At 31.0% G+C, this 15,478-nt stretch overlaps 4 protein-coding genes across 5 annotated transcripts; all 4 read left to right on the top strand.

The window, feature by feature from the left end:
* Window positions 1-391: 391 nt before the first annotated feature.
* Window positions 392-2,470, top strand: OCT59_029079 (uncharacterized protein; the record flags this gene model as incomplete). Its single annotated transcript, XM_066141334.1, has 2 exons — window positions 392-2,342; window positions 2,466-2,470. 2 exons carry the CDS (start codon window positions 392-394, stop codon window positions 2,468-2,470), a joined length of 1,956 nt encoding a protein of 651 aa, XP_065994462.1.
* Window positions 2,471-4,991: 2,521 nt separating this feature from the next.
* On the top strand, window positions 4,992-6,736 carry OCT59_029080 (uncharacterized protein; the record flags this gene model as incomplete). 2 transcript variants are annotated; one of them, XM_066141341.1, is made up of 2 exons in its annotated part: window positions 5,025-6,263; window positions 6,341-6,352. In XM_066141341.1, 2 exons carry the CDS (start codon window positions 5,025-5,027, stop codon window positions 6,350-6,352), a joined length of 1,251 nt encoding a protein of 416 aa, XP_065994463.1. The 2 variants fall into 2 exon arrangements, with proteins under 2 accessions (XP_025165402.2, XP_065994463.1); XM_025322784.2 differs by having other exon boundaries at window positions 4,992-6,736.
* Window positions 6,737-9,270: 2,534 nt separating this feature from the next.
* OCT59_029081 (uncharacterized protein) lies at window positions 9,271-9,552 on the top strand (the record flags this gene model as incomplete). The annotated part of the gene is made up of 1 exon (XM_066141351.1): window positions 9,271-9,552. The coding sequence occupies one exon, from the start codon at window positions 9,271-9,273 to the stop codon at window positions 9,550-9,552; it is 282 nt and encodes a 93-aa protein (XP_065994464.1).
* Window positions 9,553-11,675: 2,123 nt separating this feature from the next.
* Window positions 11,676-13,519, top strand: OCT59_029082 (uncharacterized protein; the record flags this gene model as incomplete). The annotated part of the gene is made up of 3 exons (XM_066141359.1): window positions 11,676-11,952; window positions 12,340-12,506; window positions 12,665-13,519. 3 exons carry the CDS (start codon window positions 11,676-11,678, stop codon window positions 13,517-13,519), a joined length of 1,299 nt encoding a protein of 432 aa, XP_065994465.1.
* Window positions 13,520-15,478: the final 1,959 nt, after the last annotated feature.

Below are 15,478 nucleotides of genomic sequence, written 5' to 3' on the forward strand. Positions count from 1 at the left end.
CTATTCCATATCTCGTTAAAATGAATGACTTTTTAAAAATATAATTAAGGGTTACATTTGATTAATAATCTTTTGGTCTATTCCTTCCGAGTCTTACTAGTCTTATTTGAATAAATAAAAATGGACGTTGAGATTATGTTTGATTTATGTAATGCATAATGTGTAATCATTGTTTCGTTCAAAATCCCTTTTTTGTATTTGGAGTTACATAAATCACGTGATCAGGAAAAATCCAAAAACAAAAATCCAAAAATAAAAAATTCAATAAAAAAAAAAATAATCCTTCAATTGATTTATTTTATATCTATATATATATAGTTTCATAAAGCATAAGGCACGTAAACTACTTATTATTTCAAAAAAAATTCTCTTCTTTTTAACGATTCTGAATATGTCTGATACAAGAATAATAAGAGTTATAAGAAAGGAAACGATAAGAGATGATCTATCGTCGCTTATTAAACTGAAAATTACTGATAAATTATCAGAAATTCGTAAACAGCTTACATATAACAGTATTATTAGAATGGATAGTACATTATTGTTTTTGGATGGAGATCGTGAAGATTCTAATGTCATAACGCCTGATAGTGAATCCGAACGCGATTTAAAAGATATCATCATAACTGATAGCAATATGGAAAATACTGTATATTTGAAAAATTGTGAATTTCCTGATCCAGAACATTTTAAACCGACATTAAAACTTGAATACGGGCGTACTTTAACCCCTATTAATACTGAAATCAAAATTGCGGATAAAAAAGCATTTACGATAAAAGATATCAAGCCTGTCAAACCTAATGTGACTATTAGTTATGAAACAGTCAAATTTAATTCAAAGAATACCTGGGAGAAAAAAATAACTATGTTTCTAAATGCTGAAGCTGAATTGATGAATTTTGGATCGTTAGGATTATCTTCTACGAATACGCGAAATAAATGTAAAGAAATAGAAAAGAATTTTTCTTTTAGTTATGCAAAAATTTCTAAATTGCATTTAAAATTTGAAGGTTTAGAACCTACTGAGGAATTTATCGATGAAGTTAAAGAAGCCGTAGAATCAAAAGATCGTGAAAAACTTAGAAAAATTAATAAAAAATACGGTCAATTCGCTCCTACTGAAGTTACTTTAGGTGGGATAGTTTATTATGTGAACGAAAGAAATTCAAATATATCTTCTGAACAGAAGATTAACGATGTTTCTCCAACAATTGGTATTCCTGTAATTCCTGCCGTGGAACTTAGCGTCGAAGTTGGATTTGGTATTGATAATTCAATAAGTGAATCAACAAGCTTAGAGTGGAAATATAGCAGCTGCATCGGAGGTCTCGATAGTTTTGATAAAAAAGAATGGATTAAGTCACTATCCGATTGTAAACATTGGGATTGCATAGAATTTCGTGAACCGATTCATATTTTTCAACTTTTAGATGATAATTTACGTGAGAAGGTAAATAAAATCCTTGGAAAAAAAATTCTTTATCATGATATTATATCTTTCAGTCGTCAATTAGAATATGGAGAACGAGAAATTGTTGATTTACCATTACGAGGAAAGATCTGTGAAACAATTAAGAAAAAAGAAGCTGATTGCAGTATATTCGCGACGATTGTTGGTGATGAGAAAAATGATTTCTATAACTGTCAAATCTATCATCCACGTAAAGGTAATGAAAAACCGAAACTCATTATCCATTGTTACCAAAAAAACCAAAAACGGCATAATTTAAAAATTGGGTTTATGATTATTGGTTATGGTTTCGATTTTCCAAATGATGAAAATAATGAAAATGATGATACGCGATTGGAAGTACATTATGAAGATTATCAAAATTTAAATGATCAAGAGTTAACGCGATTCAGTTTTGAACAAAATACTTTCTTTGGAATTCCTGTATTAAATGAATTGAATGATTCGGATAAATCTATTCTTATCGGGCATTATTTTTTAAAAAAAGAAAGTACTATCGAAGCAAACGTATTTTCTTACAATTTAAAAGAGAATAAATATGTTAAATTACCTCGTAGTTTTAGGTTTCAAGTACTCGTATCAGGAATTTCTAAGACTTACGAAAGTATTCAATTCAAAGAAAGGTTTATGAGGTTTATGAGACAGAGAAGATATATAGATATTGAATCGATTAAAAACGTGAAAAATATTGAGAAAATTCTATACATTAGCGTATATTCTGCAAATTGTGGTCCAGTTTTTTTAAAGCAGAAAAATAATGAAATCAAATTAAAATATGCCGATTGTAAATGCGGGAGAACTTGTTCATTTTGCAAACGCAAATCGTTAGAAAGCGACATTAAGTGCGCATATTTTATTTCGAATAAAGGTAATTTTTGTTCATTTTTTTTTTGTTTTTCCCCTCAATTATACTAAAAGTTATATATTTCTTGACTAGTATGATTGGTACACAAGTTTTTTATTAATTTAATTGCATTTTTAATTTACGTAGGTTAAAGTTTTTCACGTGATTTAACGACGTTTTTTAATTTTCTATATTGTAAGATAGGAAGAAATATTATGTAAATTTTATTATAGTGAAATAAAAAAGTTTTTTTCTATCATAAAAATTACATCTAAGCAATTTGTCAAATAAACTGTCGCTAATTTAAGACCGGCATCTTATTCAGCTTTGACTTTTGTCATTTCATCACTCCAAAACAATAACTACTCGCTCCAGAACCTTAATATTTTCTAAGGGTCGACTTTTTTATCTCGATTCATTCCATTAATCTGAACTTTCTTGTGGAGCATATTTAAACACATTTCATGATTCCTTAAAAAATAATATTCAAACAATTCGTTCATTATGACAAATTGGATAAATCTTGTTAACCATTATCTTTATCTAAAACATATGGTGATTAAAGTCATGAGCCTGTTTCATTCGGTGGTTATTCTGTTGATATAATATTTATTTGTCGTATCTTAAAAAACATTTGTAAATCATATGATTTATTCCTTCTCCAATATGTTGCTTATTTACATAGGGTTTGGATTGATTGAATTCCTTGATTATGCCAAACTAAACCATTTAGCATCCTAATATTCTTTTTTGTGCTCCTATTATGCCTTGTATATGGTTGTCCTAACGCACGATTGTAAACTCATCAGAATAACCCTTTATCTACGCGTAATTATGATTATAATTCACCGAAGACATCATTAAATATAGCGAAAACCAGTCTTTCCAGATTTTCTAATATATAAAAAGAGGAAGTATAAGAAATAAAGATTAGCATATGACCCTGCTCCTATTCCCTTATCATGCCAAGATAACTTACCATTCATATAAATAAGAACCCAATGTAGTTATGCAAATGCGGGTTAAAGATCTATCCCTTTCCACTTGGTGACCTCATAATCGTGAAGTAAGATACAGTAGTCAGTTAGATTTTATAAACTGCTCGTGAACCAGCGTAAAAATCCAAGAATGAGTAATATTGCACATGGATCGACCAGAAGAGCGATGACAATTTCAATACGTATAACGGAAGTCAACTATGTCCCTCGTAACTTCTTTCTCCTTATTGACACCATGATCAATGCGATGGTAATCAGTTAGATCTTATTAAAACTAATCCGTGAACTAACGTGAAAAATCCAAGAATGAGTAATACTACACATGGATCGATCAGAAGCGCGATGACAATTTCAATGCGTTTTGATAACGGAAGAGTCAACTATGTCCCTCGTAACTTCTTTTTCCTTAGTGACACCATCAATACGACGGTAATCAGTTAGATCTTATAAAAAACTAATCCGTGAACTAGCCAAGAATGTAGATCGAAAACTAATCTGTGAACTAGCGTTAAAAATCCAAGAATAAATAATATTACACGTATCAGCCAGAAGCACGATGACAATTTCAGTGCGTTTGATAACGGAAGAGTCAACTATGTCCCTCGCGACTTCTTTCATCATGACGATACGACGGTAATCAGTTAGATCTTATGAAAACTAATCCGTGAACTAGCGTGAAAAATCCAAGAATGAATGATATTACACATGGATCAGTCAGAAACGCGATGACAATTTCAGTACGTTTGATAACGGAAGAGTCAAACCATGTCCCTCGCGACTTCTTTCACCATGATCAATACGAAGGTAATCAGTTAGATCTTATGAAAATTAATCCGTGAACTAGCGTGAAAAATCCAAGAATAAGTAATATTACACATGGATCGATCAGAAGCGCTTTTCGTTGTTTAGCTCACAAAATGATCTAGTAGATACTACCTTTAGTGATGGTACAACAAAAGGTGATCATGATTTTTTTTTTGGCTCAAAGAAACCGTTATTTTCTAAACGCGTAATCGACTCGACCTGTAACTGCTTCGTCGCAAACGAAATTACAGTTAGCTGAGCTTGAGTTAATAAACTTATTCTTCCTTTTCTCTTTACTGTCTATTACTATAAGCTTACTTGGTTTGAATGGTAATTGTGTCATTGCAAGAAATTCCATACTCCAAAGTATTACAATTTTTTTGAAATCAGCGAGATCTGTTATAGGCTGGTCCCAGACTTCCAGTAAACAGTATATCAGAAAAGTAAGGACACAATACAGATAATTTTAAGTTCTAGAAACGACATAGCAAAAAAGAAAAAAGAATTTAATTCATTTGTAACAGGTGTAAAATTACCTCCTTGGCTTGTATTACCTTAATTCAATATACGTTCGGAGGAAAAAGTCTGTTGATTAATAATTGTAAAAATTAATTAGGTTTGGTTACAAAGACATATATGGTTTAATATCCGAATATTAATGACCCAATTGCACGTGATATGCAAGATGAATACCATTATTAGAATGGATTAAAAAATAAAAAAAAAATATTTATGCAATGCATTATTGAATCATATTTCCATTAAGAAAACTTTTTTTGTATATGCTTACGTGTACCAACGTGTGATTTTTTTTTATGCCATATAAATTTACCCATCATAAATGAATAAATAAAGTAATTTTTTTTTTTTTGACTGAAATCTTCGAACAGAAAAATCTCAAGATATGATTACGAATATTAAAAATGAATTAGAGAACTTAGAAAAATTAAAATTAGAATTTGGACGTACTTTTTCGTCTGATGGTATTAAAATTGAAAGCGCGGATACTCGCGGATTTACGTTACTTAAGGATCAAATCGAATTGATTGAATTTAATAATAGCATTTATGAAGACATTATCGAGTTTAATACAAAAGAAGATTGGATAAAAGAAATAGACAAGTTTCTTAACGCTGAAGCTGATATGAAGAATTTTGGATCATTTGGAATAGATTTTTTAAACGCTCAAAATGAAAGTAAAGAAATTGAAAAAAAGTTAACTTATTTAAGTGTACCTAAATTGTTTTTGAAATTTTATAAATTTAAACCAACTCAAGAATTTACTGAAGAAGTGGAAGAAGCCATAAAATCTAATGATCGTGAAAAATTTAAAAAAATTTATAAAAAATTTGGAGAATTTGTGCCGACAGAAATTATTTTAGGTGGAGTAGTAATTTGTTCATATGTTCGATCAGTTAGTGGAACTTTTTCAAAAAGCTTAAAAAAATATAATAATTTATTTGGAGATTATCTTGAAAATTTTAATAAAGATAAATGGATTAAATCATTAGATACATTAGATAGTTACAAAACTTGGGAGTGCATAGAATTTCGAAAACCAATGAATATTTTTCTAATTTTAAATATTAAATTACGTAAGAAGATATATGAAATCCTTGGAAAAAAAATCCTATATTCTGAGATTATAGAAAATAATTATCGATTAGAATATGGAGTGCAAAAAATTATTGAATTACCACTACCTGAAAGAGTCCTTAAAACTATTAAGAAAGAAGATGCTGAATGTAGCGTCTTTGCGACTGTTGTTGATGATGATGAAAAGAGAAATAATTACTTTGATTGTCAAATCTATTTTCCACGAAATGAAAGACCACGACTAATTATTCATCGATGTCAAAGAAAACATAAACATCCAAAATGTAAGTTAAGAATTGGGTTTATGATAATTGTTAATGATATAGATTTCAATTTTAATAGGGTTAATGAAATGCACTTGAAGGTTCGTTACCAAGATTATCATAAGTCGAATAATCAAGAGTTATATAATTTTAAATTTGGGTTTAATTTAAATGAATTAGATTCTTTCTTGGGGATTCCAATATTAAGAGAATTAAATAATAAAGATGAATCTATTATTATTGGACATTACTTTTCAAAAAATGATAATAATATTGAAGCAAATGTATTTTCTTACAGTTTGAAAGAGAATAAATATATTGAATTACCTAATTTTAGTTTTCACGTACTCACTATTAAAAGAAACGATCCTAATTGTACAATTCCTTGTGGGATAATTCCTTTTGTCAAAGAAAAACAATTTATGAAATCGAAAAGATCTATAGATTTCAATAAATATACTTTTCCTTCAAACCCAAAATATATTAGCGTATTCTATACAAGTAAAAATTGTGGACCAGTTCTTTTTAAGCAGAAAAAGAAAGAAATTAAATTAGAATACGTTGAATGTGAATGCAAATCTTGTTCTATTTGTAAGGATATTGACAACTCATATAAATCATCAACAGACGTCAAATGCGCATACTTTATTTTAAAATAAGGGGGATAGTGTAGAATTGAAGAAAATTTTTTATATAAAATCGTATATAATATGTACAGTATATTCTTAGTTAATAAAAAATTTATTTATTTTTATTTAAAATTATTAACGTGAACGTAAATACAACTAATCGATAAGTATAATGAGTATCGGGAGGAAATCTGATGCGATTTGAGTCTGAAATTTTTGAAACGATAAAATGATCTTCATTTATATATTTGAGTTCCATAATGAAAAAATTAGATTTCACAAGAAATCTGGGCCTGTAAGAGCGCTAATTCCTTTCGAAATGCTTTAATTATCAGGAAAAGACAGCAAAGGCAGAGATGACCTTTTTTTCACTGAAATTTATTAGATTGGACTTGTATCAGTCTTATAAGGCGATATCACCAAATTTGCAATCATTTCATACGAGTGAATAAACTATGGTCGTATATTATTCAGTTATAACTAGCAACGTATAGTTAGTGATTATACGTGGTCTTGTGGGTGGAGGAGTCGCTGACTTTAATTTACTCGATAATATCAATTATTGATGGATTTTAGTTCTTTATTTTGAATCTATATTTTATTTGAAGTAACTAAACTAGCATCACGATGAGTTAAATCATATATATAAATTTTTAAATTTATTTCTTTCCTTTCGATAGGAAATTTTGTATTCGATTTTCTATGCATCAAAGGAAACTTTAATACTAAATATGAATCAATTCCACTCGTTAGCGGGAAGACCACATTGGAGGAGCGCGTTCAAAGTATTAAAAATATACTTGAAAAATATTATCTTGATACTAATTTATTGAATTCATTGTAAATAAAATATAATGAAGTCGATGACTAGTGCTTAAGCATTAATACTCTTAAGATTAACTTGACGCAGGGTACACCGTCATCCTGATTACATAAAAAAAAAAGATATTATATCTGGGTCGGATAATCCCGGATTAGAAGCCAAAAATCCGGATTAGATTTACATATAAACTCAGACCTAACTAAGTTCACTAAAGTACTATTAACGTTTTAGACATCGCAGCAGTCAATGAGATCGAAAATAGATCACGTGATAGTATCGGAAAAAAATGGTAGTCGGATTTGTTGTCAGGTTATAGATTATTTATACACATCCATCGAGCTCATCGATAAGAGCTAAGAAAGATTGAAAAACAGAAATCCCGTGACCTGAAAAATGAAGTTAGACGTCAAAATGAACTTGCTTTTAAACATGAAGTCTCGTACGCGCAAACACTATTGCAAGCGCAAAGCTCAGACCAAATCTCTTACGGATCATCAAGATAATTTTCATAGAAAAATCACGCATCAAGCAAGAATAAATTTAATAAAAAATGGGAAGAATTTTCTTTCCCATACACATCTTTTGAATTTCAGATTATGACATTACATCGGATGAACTAAGGAAATCGAATATCAGCCAAACAAACGAGATGTCGCTTCAAGCTCCATAAGAATCTTCGATCATGAACAACCCAAGATAAAAAATCATGTTCTACGGCTGGATTTCACGATGACTACTTCAGAACTTTTGGATAATTAATTTTTGATTTTTATATACTTTTATTTAGCCATCTACCCTTTTTTTCATGTAGCGTGTCTGCTACATCTCAAACAATTTAGAACCACTCGACACCTTTTACAAAGTATTTACGTGTAACAGCTTCGGCTGAAGAATAATAAGGGACGAGGATTTTATTTTTTCTTATTCTTAATTTCCTTGTTCGCTTTCGGTTCCTACTGCAGCAACTATGTTACTGTAGTTAGGAAATAGAAATAAAGTTGTCCAGGTTACATTATTTCGGTAATTAGTGCGAATAATTATCGGTTTATATCAGCAAAAAATATAAAAATTCATTTTATACATTAATATTAATTTTGTTATTCATAATAATAAATTATTATGTGCTGCGATTGCGCCAAATAAATTCCTGTGAATATTTTTGTTCTTAATTGGTTCTTAATTATTTTACACTTTACAAGTACTGTTAAATACACTACAATACTATTATCCCAATACATTATATTATGATTCAAATCTTTCCTGTAGTATCTTTTAGTATCGTAATATTATCATTCATCTTTTCCAATAAATTTGAAATTTCTTTAACCGTAGATGAACTTATGGTTTATTATGTGATTCTTAGTCTTAAAACACAATTCTCCTTTATTATAAAGTTCATTAGTATTATTTAAAGTAGTTAAGAATTATATATAGTTTCTAATATATCTGGACTAATTATCATGTTAGGTTTTTTGTTTATATTTTCTTTATTGAATGTGATCTTATAATATCGTTTATTGGTCAGTCTATTTGGATCATGCTGTTAATGTCCAAATACCGTACCGCACTGTACATAATACACCAGGTATTATACAAAATACCTGATTTAAAATTATATAATACCCGTGGGTACTTTGTGATATAACGGGTATTGTGGATGATAGGATATTATAAAGGGGATATTACGCTTATTTTGCTAACCAGTCAAAGTTAGAAGAAGCAATTACAAAAAGTCTAGGATGGATCATTTTTCAAAATTAAAAAAGATTAACACATTTATTTCTAATAGGAATATTGATTCAACTCCTAAGTCTATGATGGAGTACGGTTGGGACGTCAATGGGTGTAGAGTTTGAGGAGAAAAGAGGACCTGAATTTATATACACAAAGAAAGATATAGAGGAGATTGTGGCAAGAGCAGTTGAGGAGCATGTTAAGGAAAAAGAAATGATTAAAGCAAATGTCAACCAGAGTGCGAGAAATATATGCAGAATGATGGGCTTAAGTTTAAGTGGGTTTGACTTCAGCGGTAGTAATGTAAATAAAGATAGACAAACGCAAGTTTTGTTGAAGAAATACAAAAAACTAACGTTGAGCAAGTTGTTGCGAAGGAAACTTTAAAATCGAACGTGTCATCAGAGAGTTGAGACGAGGAAGAGGTTGTAGATATTGTAGATAAACATCGAAAGAGTGTGTTGTCGAGTCAGGAAGTGTTGGATAAGAACGGTCACGTGACTCCGGACGAAGTGGTTGGCGTCATCAATAATCTTAGGAAAGAGGATGTATCGGTAACTGATGAGGACATGAAATTATATAATCAGGTGAATCAGGGTTGTTCGTCGCGTCTATCTGAGATTAAAAAAAAGAAGAAATTTCAGAGGACGAAAAAATTGGACAAAAGCGAAGTGGTAAGGAACTGGTAAGGAGGAAATTAGTAGAGGGATAGTTAGCAGTAGTGAAAATGATGGGGAGAGTGAATCAGAAAATATTGCTATGGAGGTAGCACATAAAAAATCCGCTTAAATAGGGAAAGGTAAAAAAGGTGGAAAGTCGAAGAAAAAGAATAAAAAGAAATGGTAAGTTTGTTAGTAAAATATCTGTCGTTTATGGTCGTAGGTATTAGCATAGATTTTGATTAAAAGTTAAATTAAGTTAAAAAAAAATAAATAAAAAAAATAAAGGGGGTATTATATTAGTAACATATCATATTGGTACGACACAATTTTATTATATAGGAACGAAAAACCTTGTATACCTGCACGTTTATTTTTATGAAAGTAACTATTTTATTTTAAAGAAAATTTTCCCAGGATGATTGTGTTTTTTTATTATCGTATCGTCTAAGCTAAAGCAATTTTCCCCTGAATATCATATCTAATAATAGTTATGAGGGATTGCAATATTATATGTTTGGGAAAATTGTGAACAGTATATTTGATAAGTGGGTCACTGGAAATACCAAACAACACATTCATTAATTACCGATCTGGCAACTAATAAAATTAGAAAATGCTTTTATAGGATTTTATTCACTTGAAGAATGAAAATTATTTTACCAATTTACTGGGAAATGGAATATTAGAATTTATAGCGACTTATTTTTCGCGGCTTGCAATTATTTCTTTATCGCTTCTTTTTTCTAGTAAATTTTTACAGATAATTTGTTTCAATAAACTTTCAAGATATTGATTGATAAATATTTTTTCAAAGTCTATATATATTTAAGACTTTATTAATTAAAAATTTTATTAAGACACTATGGTTTGTGGAAATTTTAGAGCTCACCGTGCTAAAATTTCACAAAAAAAGAGACGTCAATGGTCAGCAAGAGAGAAGTTGATGGTAATCGCATATTATGAGCAAAGGTCATAGCAAACGATCAACAGCAGATAAATTTGAGATTGAACCAAAACAACTTTGAAAAATAAGGATCAGCTTATGATAGTAACTACCTATGTTCAAAAACTTGCTCAAGGTGCATGTCCAAAATACCAACAGCTCGAAACTGAATTAATAGAATGATTTAGAGACTCACGAAGGCAATTAAAACAATTTCGCGTTATATGATTCAGGTAAAAGCACGCTCTTTTAATTTAGTCAATAGAAGTAAAACAACAATTGCTCAACGACTTCTAGATAGGGATTGGAATCGATTTTACAATAATCGAATTTATCGAAAATCGATAAGAATCAATTTTAAATCGATTATCGAATAAAAATCGAATTTACTTATTGTGGCGCAGTAGCGTTAATAAGATTTCCCCTGCGTACCCTACAAGTATTGGCCTATTTGTCACACATTATTTGTCACATAGTTAATTTCTTAATTTCTTAATGCCGGCCGTTTCGTGACATTTTGGGGTAGTCCGTTAATAAGAAGTTAGGTCGATGTCACGTGACATTAACAAAAATCCAAAAAAAGGAAAATTTGTTGTCCAATGAAATTCAAGTTATGTTGTACAAAATTCCCAAAAAGGAAATTTTTTATGTCGATCTTAATAATTTTGATAGTCACGTGACCGACAGTAGTATAATTTCGATTAACGATTAATCGACGATTAATCGATTCTAAAAAAAAAAACTCTTTCCCCTTTTTTTATTTCTGTTAGTTTTCTGCAGTAATATTGCGATAGTTTTATTTTCTTTTAGTTTCTACTTGAAACGCTAAAGGGGACGAGGCCCAAGCGGGCGCCTTGGTCTTATACAAGGTTTTTAGTTCTCATCTTATCCCACACTAAGGGACTATGTCAGCTTCAAATTACAAACAATCCAACTCTTCCTTGGCTTCATATGAACCTTCGAAACCTTATCCGCAGTTGGACGGACATTCTGATAGCAGACGAAATATTCCTGAAGGCAGACTTGCTAAAGATAATGTTTCAGAGACGACTATTAAACCACAGGATAACACACTTCCGACTATCGTAGTCGAAGTCTTTACGTTACCTTCGCCAATATTTTCGACTTTTTCTTTTTTGGTCTCTTTCGAAAAATTTTACGTGACTGCTGCATCCAAAGCAGGTTATAACAAGATCTATGAATGTAGGCGTTCAAAAAGTTTCTTTTTTGAGGTTGTCGATCAAATACCAGACACCAATGAAATTCACCTGAAGATATATACATCCGATCATCATATGTCATCTACTCCAATTCGGTATTATTCCACAAGCAAATTACCTAATCATCGATTTCAAATATCTAAATGCCTCACGCACTTTTTTTTACATCAACGAGTTATTCCTCGGCGTATTCAAAATAAATTTTTTAACATGATACGACTCAAGTTGTTGGATAGAATCAATCTGATAGCATCACGTGAAGGAAAAATCATGTGCAGCAATAATATTACCAAAACTTTTTTCAACTTCTCTTACAAACGATACAGATTTCACTTTGGTATCTATGTAGCTTGTAACCATCTACCTACAAAGAAGTCTCCCCATCAAAAACCAACACCATGCCGTACACCGTGCCCTTTTGTTAAAAATTTTAATCGACACGCTTGTAACCAACATCATTCGGCCATCACTCATATAATAAACACACCCTCAGAGGATAAGGCAACATCAGCACCTGTGAACAATATCATTCATCACAAAAGTTATCACGCCAACATAATTTACAAAAAGTATAACGATAACTCGAGGCAAAAGATTTTTTCAAATCGATTGGGCATTTCTTATACAACGTGTTATGAAGCACACAACCTTGATTCAATTTTACCCCTTATCAGGCTACTGGTCCTATGTACACCAAGATTTACAAAAATTTCTCTCGTACGTTAAGTTCGAATCCACGTACAGCTGCACGGCAAAAAGCTCGTTTTGATCGATCTTGTCGACGTATTTTTAATAGTAATAAACCTAAATCTGGGATGGCTCTTAAACTCCGATATAAGATTAGACTTGCGAATCAAAGGAAGTTCCTTTTCTGTCCATATCAAAAGATCTATACACGGATCCCTCACTTAAAATTCAACATGGGATTATTTAAACGTTTCCCAACCGTTCCCTTATTCCATTTTCCATACGATCAGAACTGCGCTCTTTTACATCTACCTGAAGATAGGATTTTTCCCCCTCACATTAGTTCTGCATTACGCAGTGTTATCAAGAATCAGGACTCCGATGAAGAGGATAACTCTTCAGCCAATAATGGCAGGGATGATACATCAGAAAACTCTTATAGGGATTGGTATATCAAGAATCTTATTGACGAACACTATGGTAAAGGTGCATCAGAATACATAGATGCCGTACTTTTATTACAAGACTCTACAATTCAGTTATCCTTGAGAGACGCATATATGTTAGGTTTAGATGAAGATCGCATTAGTGAGATCAGAGCTCGAGATCGTCTTAACAAACGGTTAAATGTCATTAAAGACATCGAAGATCATAATACTTCTGCCAAACATTATCTTAGGCGTACTAATGCTATGGAGTTTTTTACTCGACTGAATGATAATTTTGATGACCGTATGGCCAGTATTCGCAATTTCGCGTATGGAGCATCTAAAAAGAAAAGCAATGACAAACGAACAGTTGCATCAAGACGTCTTAATAATTTGATAACAGATTTTGGATAACAATACAGGGATGAACACTACCCCTTTAAACCATACCGTGCTATTATTCGACCAAATGATATCCAATACATCAAAGATAATCTTGGTGATACCTCCGATGACACGAAAATAATAGAACGTCGCCCAAAAAAGCGTCGTGCCAGACATAATCATTATAATAATTATGGAGATCTTATACCTCTAACAAAAAAAATTTGTCTTTTCGATTGTAGGGTTACCAAAGAAGAAGACTTCTTACCCTCTAATATAGATTTAATTTTTAAATTTCGTATTTGAAATAGTTTAGTTTCTATATTTTGTAATTCATTTTTTGAATTTTTTGGTTCGTATTAAGATAGATATTAACAATTACAAACAGTGTGAATCATTCCACCTATGACAGTATTTACAGGTGGCGACCTTGATGGTTGAAAGAAAATACGGGTTAATTAGTTCGCTTTTTAATTGATGTCTCTTATCTTTACGTTGGTCATAGCGGTGGGATGAGCTATGGCCCTTTTATATAATTAGAAGTTAGGGTCCTTCCTTGAGCTTTTATCGGTTCCTGGCAGGATGATGACAAGAATTAGGATCGTCTCCAATGGGAGTTTATCCTGCTTATTTGGCTGTCCGGCTTCACATAAAATAAAAATTAATCGATTCTAAAATCGATTCTAATAATGATAATCGATTCCAATCCCTACTTCTTGATGATTATATTGAGCAACAAAATCAATTTTTGTATTATGTCCTTTTCATAGAAGAGAGCACCAATATCCATTGTTTTTAATTGCAAATATGGATGAAACGCATATGGCACTTAATTTAAGCAACACAGCAGTTGGACATTGGGATACAAAATCTGTTGCTATTTTATCTACTGGGCATGAACGCGCAAATTTTACTGTTGTTTTAGCTTGTATGGCTAATGGTGAAAAATTGCCGTCAGTAATTATTTTCAAACTTGTAAATGTTCCGCGAGAGGATTTTCCTGATGTACTAGTAATTGTTCGTACTAATCCAATAGTTGGATGAATTAAGACGAGATGGCTTGGTGGATAGAAAATATTTGGACACAACGTGCAAAACAAGGCAGCAACCAAAGATCTCTTTAGTGTTAGATTCTTTTACTGCACACAAAACTGATGCTATAAACGTCGATTTCATAGAAAAAATACTGATTTGGCTTTTATTCCGGGTGGATTAACTTCTCATTTACAACCACTCGATGTATCATTAAATAAATCTTTTAAAGCTAAGGTAAATTTCATTCATCAAATTTTTCTGCTATCTAATATAAAATTAATATTGTTTTAATAAAATTAGATGCGGACATCTTTATGATCACTGGATTAATAAAGCTATTAAAGTATATACTCCATTAGGAAAAATTAAAAGACCATCGTACTCACTTGTAGCAAATTAGGTAAAAGAAAGTTGGTTGCAATTGATACCAATTTGATTATGCGTTCATTTAATGTTGTGGTGTTTCAAACGCGAAGAATGGGACGGAAGATGGTTTAATATTTAATAAAGTACAAAAAATAAATAATAAAGGGAGAAGAATTGAAGCAGATGATGAAAGAAGTAGCGTGAACTAGATGATAATAGATCGGATGATAGTGGTAATAGCGAATGTGAATCAGATGATGATTATTATAACAAAAATGAAGAGCGTAATGTGCTTCAAGATTGTAATTAGTAATGCCAGTATACCAAAATCACATTTATGGAAAATTTTACAGTCAACTCTCGATATACCGAAGTCGCCGTTCAAGACTAAAACTTCGGTATATAGTGATCTTTGGTATATCAAATTTTTTTATATACCGAAGTTTATATATTTTTTTAGAAAACTTCGTTATATTAAGATTAAAATCATGTGACTTTATTATACCGTTACATATTTTACGTTTAACAAATTTTACAAATTACTTGTTGCTAACCCAATTATCTAACGATACTTATTTTTTGTGCTTT

Source organism: Rhizophagus irregularis, chromosome 9 (genome assembly GCF_026210795.1).
Source record: "Rhizophagus irregularis chromosome 9, complete sequence".
NCBI lineage: Eukaryota > Fungi > Glomeromycota > Glomeromycetes > Glomerales > Glomeraceae > Rhizophagus > Rhizophagus irregularis.